This window comes from Octopus bimaculoides, chromosome 15 (assembly GCF_001194135.2).
Source record: "Octopus bimaculoides isolate UCB-OBI-ISO-001 chromosome 15, ASM119413v2, whole genome shotgun sequence".
In the NCBI taxonomy this organism is placed as follows: Eukaryota; Metazoa; Mollusca; class Cephalopoda; order Octopoda; family Octopodidae; genus Octopus; species Octopus bimaculoides.
Window position 1 is genome coordinate 16,505,155 of NC_068995.1, and position 7,328 is coordinate 16,512,482.

A 7,328-nucleotide genomic window follows, 5' to 3' on the forward strand; every position below is an offset into this window, starting at 1 on the left:
TATATATATATATATATATATATATATATATATATATATATATATGTGTGTGTGTGTGTATTATATATCATAATACATACATGTGTGTGTGTGTATAGAGAGAGAGATACATATATGCACACATTTTACATGCACATATATATTTGCTCATGTATATTATCTGCAGTTGACATAAATTTCCAGGCTAACATGAACACACATTCTGTCTGTCTGTCTCTCAAAAGATATTTGGTATTTACAGAGGTTGGGCATTTCTCAGCAGAAACCTCAACTTTCTTGTAGGACCATGGTGTTACTTTTCATTTCCTTTTTTTTTCATTCATTCCTTTGGTATTTCTTTTAGGGGGCCACCTATGACCTTCTGGAATCTTCTTATAGATCAAGCTGAGTTTGAAAAGTAATGCAAAAATAACTTCAGAAGCCCTCCAAAATATACAAAAATATATTACTATTAAAAAAAACTGAAAAAAAAAAAGAACAAAATCGAATCAAATCAAATCTTGTATGATCTGAGGGCCAAAATCATATTGCTTTACTATTTGTTAAAAACATTAACATCATACTAGACAGGAAAACAACAAGAAGCATGATAATAATAATAATATCAATAATAATAAAGATAAACAAATATAAAAGTAAAAACAAAATAAACCCCAAAATGTTGAGAATTAATAATAATAATCATGAAAAAAATTAGTTAACATTCTATAAACCTGGTTCAGACACGTGAGTTATGATGAAGAAATATATAGAAATTCATCTTTTAGAATTATTATTATTTTTATTATTTTCTTTATATATGTGTGTGTGTGTGTGTGTGTGTATAACCATTACTTTTCATATCATTTAATTATTATTATTATTATTATTATTATTTTTATTGTTATCGTTTTCTTTATATATATAACCATTACTTTTCATAGCATTTAATTATTATTATTATTATTAGTTATTTTTATTATTATACCATTATTATTGTTGTTATTTGCTTTTTTTTTTATTTTAATTTTTATTTTCATTTATTATTTATTTATTTTTTTTGCAAAATCTTATTTCTGATATCTTGGGAGGCAAAGACTGTTTTCAAAGATTATTTTTCTGTTCCTTATCTGAATGTCTCTAGGTTGTGTGTGTGTGTGTCTGTGTGTGTCTGTGTGAGTGTATGTCAGTGTGTTTTCTTCTATATTTTATTTTTGCTGTTGATATTTTTACTCATTCCCCCCACCCCACCCCACTCCACCGCTTTTCTCTTCTTCTTGTTTCTCAGTAATTTCACTGTGATAATGTTCATCTGTTAAAAACAGTTTACTAAGTACTGTTTACTAGATTCACAATAACAACCAACCCTGTGGTTAAGCTGCCAATACTGGTCATTACTTGTCTCGGGTTTCCCAGTTCGTGTCATGTTCTTGGCATTATGATGTGTGTGGTTTTCGAAAAAAATAAAACACAGTAAACATTGTATATTACTTTGCTTCATTCTGTCTTGTTGATGGACCCTTAAGAGACTTAGTATCATTTTGACTGATCCTTATATTCAACCCTTTAGCATTCCGATTACCCTGTCAATTATAAAGCTTATTTATTCACATTGCTTTGAATTAATCATGCATCATGTCATGGCTTTGGGGGTTTCAATGATGTTATTGTTTTTAGAATGACATGATGGGGTCGGTGCAAGAGGCTGGATCTGGCCAGTTTGAACATAAATGAACATAAGGCATGTAGAATATTTGGGTTGGATATGGCTGGTTTGAATGCTGAAGTGTTAAGGCCTTGTTTTGAATGCCTGTCATCATGGAGATATATAAGAACCCATGATTAGTTCATCTTTTAATTTCTTGCATACCTCATTGTTAGTTATCACACCACCTCAATTCAGGTACTGTTAGTACCTCACTTTGGTTTTGTTTTATGAATTAGCCTAGGTTGACTCCTTCCCCAAATATGTAGCGTCTTGGGTAAATATCTATCAAAACACTGGGTTACACAAAGCCCTGTGTCTGAAATAGTATAGACAGAAACCATGTGGATTCTTATCAAATGGACTGTGCCTGAAATTCAGTGGTTCAGTCATGTCACACTGCATCCTACCGGTTGTGTTTGAGTATTATCTTAAGAACACACATGTCTGTGAAACATGCAGCAACTTCACATGTTAATTAAATGAGTAGATCATTGAGTTAAGAGCATCCATCATGGTGTTGTTAGTACCCCAAAACTAGTGTCAGTACCTCCTTGGCAGTGTTTTTTTGTATTTGATGAGGTTTCAACATGGGTTATTGTTCTTAATGTTACTGTGATAATACTCATGTTGAAGTATTATCAAAAATACCCAAGCCAGTACTAAATAAAAAGCACCCATGCAGACACCACATAAAAGCACCCAGTAGACTCTGTAAAGTGGTCAGCATTGGAAATGGTATCCATTCATAGAAATCATGCCAAAACAGATGACTGGAGCATGATGCAGCCCTCTGGCTGGCCAGCTTCCATCAACTCCACCCCACCCATCCCATGTCAGCATGGAAAAATGTTAAATGATGATGATGACTAGAAGGGGTGCACAGACATTAATTTTGAGGTACCAACAAGACTAGTACTTTCAGAATCTTTGTGATGTATTGTTAGTATTTCAATGTTAGTACTGTCACTGTCAGTACCTCATTGTTCTTTGGGCATTGGTACTTCACCAGCAAGTACTGTTACTACCTTACTATTGTTGTTGCTACTTCAACACTGTCAATTCCTCAGTGAAGTTCTGTTGTTGGTTTTTCAACACTACAAGTAACAGTAAAACTGTCACTACTGGGTAAATCACTACTGGGAATCTAGAAACTGACTATATGTAATATTCCACCCTCATATCATGACCTGATTACCTGGCTTTTAATGTTGTTAGTATCACTGTACTCACTATGTACTTTATTTCCTATAACACCAGTACTTTACCATCAGATGTTCTCACTACCTAACTTTCTTACTATTTGACGTTTCAAGTTGACAATGTAAGCCCTATGAAGTCAGTCAACTAGCTAGAAACAACAGCCAAGTCTGTCTCAAAATACACACCTAGATCTTAAAAGAATGTATGCATAGGATAGTTTAGTCTCAGTTACAGTCTGTGAATTAAAAGAAAAAAGCAGTCATGAACATAGGCCCTCTTCATCAAGGCCAAGTTTGGGTGAAGCAGCAACAATTACTAGCCAATTATGGCACCTCTACATAGTTGCATGATCTGCTGGAAATAGCTGTGAAATTTCAGTCAAGGCAGATTCTGCTTTTTTTGAAAAATAAGTTGAAGGGTCATAGATACACTCTGGTTGAAAAATCTTGTCTCAGCTACAATGGCTTTTGTCATAGGTTTGCTTGTTGATACAGCTTACTTAGAGCTGCAGTAGTAGTAGCAGCAGCAGCAGCAATAACAATGTTGCTGTTATCTCCAAACCTCCAATATGCAGGGCTGTTAGCCAACATGGCGTTAGTGGAGTTACATTTTACTTTGAGCCTGTGAAGGATCCATTTTTGTGGTAGTTCAATATGTTGGAAATAATGGCTACATCTCCCTCAGTCACACTTGAAAAACAGGAAAGGTCGCATTAGATAATGTGAGTGTAGATATATTATGCCACAAAAAAAAAGAAAATGCAGCAAAAAGAAAAAAGAATAAAGACATGACAGTCAAAATTTGAATGTCTCCTGATGATCAGTCATTTGTTTGATGGATGTCAAGGGCTGATCCAGAGAAATGGCAGTGAAGGGGTCGAGATGGGGCTAAGCTGTAGCAACAACAACAACTGCAACACATTCTACATTACTTAATGTCTCCTTATTAAAATACGTTAAATAGTTTCCAAGAGTTTTCTGTAAACACTGTCTGATTCAATGAAAATAAGTCGGTTTGCTTTGTTTTTGCTTTTGTTTTCATTTTTAGTGTTTTTGTTTTTTAGCTTGTCTTTCTTTTTGTTTTTTTTTTTTGTTTTTGCGTAACATTTTCTTGACATTTACGTAAGTTACTTCATTCGGTTCCAACCAACCAACCAACCGGCATCCTCCCACCATTGTTATATTTTATTTCATTTTTATTTTCATTTTTATTTCATTGTTTCTTTTCTTTTCTTTTTATTTTTTTTTTCAATTTCTCTTTTGTTTTATTTCGATGTAATAATACAAAAGGTAATTGTAGTAATTTCCTCTTTTATCCCTCATTGCAATTCAATCATGCTCTTTCCACTCTCTCATAGGTCAAATTTTACTTTAATGTCACAAGAATTGCATTTTGTCTCTTTCACTTACGTTTGTTTGTTTTCCTCGTAAGCAAAAACTTGTCTTCCTGTCTTTTTGCTTCACTTTTCTTTTCCTTTTCTACTATACAACTTCATTCTAAGATTTTCTTTTGTCTTTGTCAATGTTCATTTTTGTTCAAATCTATTGTTATTATTATTATTATTATTATTATTATTATTATTATTGTTGTTGTTGTTGTTGTTGTTATCATTATTGTTATTATTGTTATTACTACTACCACTACCACTGCTGCTATTACTACTACTACTATTATTATTAAGGTGGTGAGCTGACAGCACTGCTAGAGCATTGGGAAAAAATGCTTTGTAGTATTTCTTGACTCATTACATTCAGAGTTTGAATTCTGTTGCGGTTGAATTTACCTCTCATGCATTCAGGGTCAATAAAATTATAAAATAGTGTACCATTGGAAAACTGGGGCTGACGTAATTGATTAATCCCCACCCCCACATTTTCACACCTTGTGCCTGTAGTGGAAAGGATTATCATTATTATTATCATTATCATTATCCTCATTATTATTATTATTATTATTATTATGATGGTTATTATTATTATTATTATTATTGTTATTATGATTATTCTTATTCTTATTATTATTATTATTAAGGTGGCAAGCTGGCAGAAACGTTAGCATGCTGGGCAAAATGCCTGGTGGTATTTCGTCTGCCACTACATTCTGAGTTCAAATTCCTCTTAATTCAACTTTGCCTTTCATTCTTTCAGTATTGATAAATTCAATACCAGTGAAACACTGGTGTCAATATGATTGACCTATCCCCTCCCACAAAATTTCAAGCCTTGTTCCTATAGTAGAAAGTATTATTATTATTATTATTATTATTATTATTGTTGTTATTGTTATTATTAAGGTGACAAGTTGACACGAAGGCTTCTTCTAACTCCTTTTGAGTTAAGTTCAAATTCCACAGACTTTGACTTAACCTTTCATCCTTTTGGAGGTCAATAAAATAAAATACAAATGAAGTGCTCAGGCTGATGCAATTTGCTCTTCCCCCTCTCCTTAAAATTGCTGGTCTTGTGCCAAAATTTAAAACAATTATGTGTGTATATATATATATATATATATGTAATCATAGATTTGTTGCTGATAATTAACTCTTATTAACTTAAAAATCTCCATTTTCTTCTTTTTCCTTTGCATGAATATAAACTATGGTTTGTATACAAACCTATTAATTTAAGGAATATTAGGTATTGAACCAGTATTTCCTTGCATGACACTATCCCTTCATGAGGCTAACATAATCTCTAACTGAATTGTGTGTATGTATATATATATATATATATATATACATACACACACACATACATGCAAGCACATTATTTCATAGCTACAAGATTTAAATGGGAACTACTGTAAGTTTCATGTTTGGATAATATACAGTGTGCTATAAAAATCTGTCCAAATACTATACTAGTAGCTTACACTTAAATCCTGTGTTTATTAAATGTAAGTTATCTTTGCTTGATGGACCACTTTTTTTTTTATCTTCCCAATATACCACACACTCACTCTCACTCTCACTCACACACACGCACACACCCACACACACTTAGTAGTATAGACAACATATAAATTGTTTGATTGCTGCCTGGTGGGTTTTTATTGCATATCTATTACTGGTGTTTCGGATCCAAGATTCTACATCTCCTCCTTAATTTAGCTGGTTTATCACATCATCTTTTGACACTGCCATCCACTAGTCCTTCAGTTTCCTTAGTAGACTTCAGTTTGCTGCAGGCATTCAAACAAGATCTTCATTTCATTCTGCATCTACATATAAACTACATATATTGCTCTGCAGTTGTTTAAGCTGTTTATTGGTCATCAATGTGTCCATTGTTGATGAGCCTGCAAACACCTTGGGCATGGCTCCTATTCTCCTCACCAAAGTAAAGAATAAGCTGTAGGCAAAGACCACTCGGTCTACAATGTTAGGATAACATCCTCTTTTCCTCTTACAAGATTTGAAGGCCCGGGAGCAAAAGCATTCATGGGCAATGAGCTTCTGTTTCTGGTTACACCATGAAATAAGTTGAGAAACATTTTCTGGGGAAATTACCAAGAATAGACTAGTTTTCTATCCCATTTATCTACAGTGTGATTTATTGCTTCACTATCCATCTGTCTGTCTAATATAGTAGCCAGTATTGAATTCCCTTCTTATGGTTTGAATTTTATATTTTCTTTGTTTTTATTTTTTATTTTGTTTTATTATTTCCAGGCATCACCATTTGTACAGAATCTACTCTATGCAACATGCCTGGAGATTAACCGAGTGTTTGGTCATGTGATGAAAAGGTAAGCTACATATTTTTGTGTCTTATATCTCATCAGTTTGGCACTTCTCATGCTTTGGCACTTGTCAAATTAGTCTGATAGTGCCAACACGTGAAACTCTTGGACCTTAAGTCACTCTGTTACTTCTGCTAAGTATTAATGTAAACATACTTATATACATATTTTGAGTTCTATTTCCCCCTTTGCACTAACATATCTGTATATATGTATGTATGTATGTATGTATGTGTATATGTGCGTGCGTGTGTGTGTGTATGTATGTTTGTGTATATATATATATACATATATATATATATATACAGAGAGAGAGTGAGAGAGAGAGATGCATGTAGACATGTTTTGTATATTTATAATTATATATACATATGTATGTATGTATCTATCTATCTATCTGTCTGTCTGTCTGTTTGTCTGTCTATGTATGTATGTATCTGTCTATTTATCTATCTATCTACCTTATTTATCCGTGTATGTATATATATGTGTGTGTGTGTGTGTGTGTGTGTGTGTGTGTGTATATATATCATCATCATCATCATCATCATCGTTTAACGTCCGCTTTCCATGCTAGCATGGGTTGGACGATTTGACTGAGGACTGGTGAAACCGGATGGCAACACCAGGCTCCAGTCTGATTTGGCAGAGTTTCTACAGCTGGATGCCCTTCCTAACGCCAACCACTCAGAGAGTGTAG

The 7,328-nt window shown here is 33.4% G+C and overlaps 1 protein-coding gene across 1 annotated transcript in view; it reads left to right on the forward strand.

Moving 5' to 3' along the window:
- LOC106878966 (conserved oligomeric Golgi complex subunit 1) overlaps positions 1 to 7,328 on the forward strand; it is a 243,076-nt gene that overhangs the window by 168,762 nt on the left and 66,986 nt on the right. Inside the window, exon 18 of the mRNA XM_052973195.1 lies at positions 6,558 to 6,634. Within this exon, the coding sequence (XP_052829155.1) occupies positions 6,558 to 6,634 (77 nt within the window). The remainder of the gene's footprint in view (positions 1 to 6,557; positions 6,635 to 7,328) is intronic.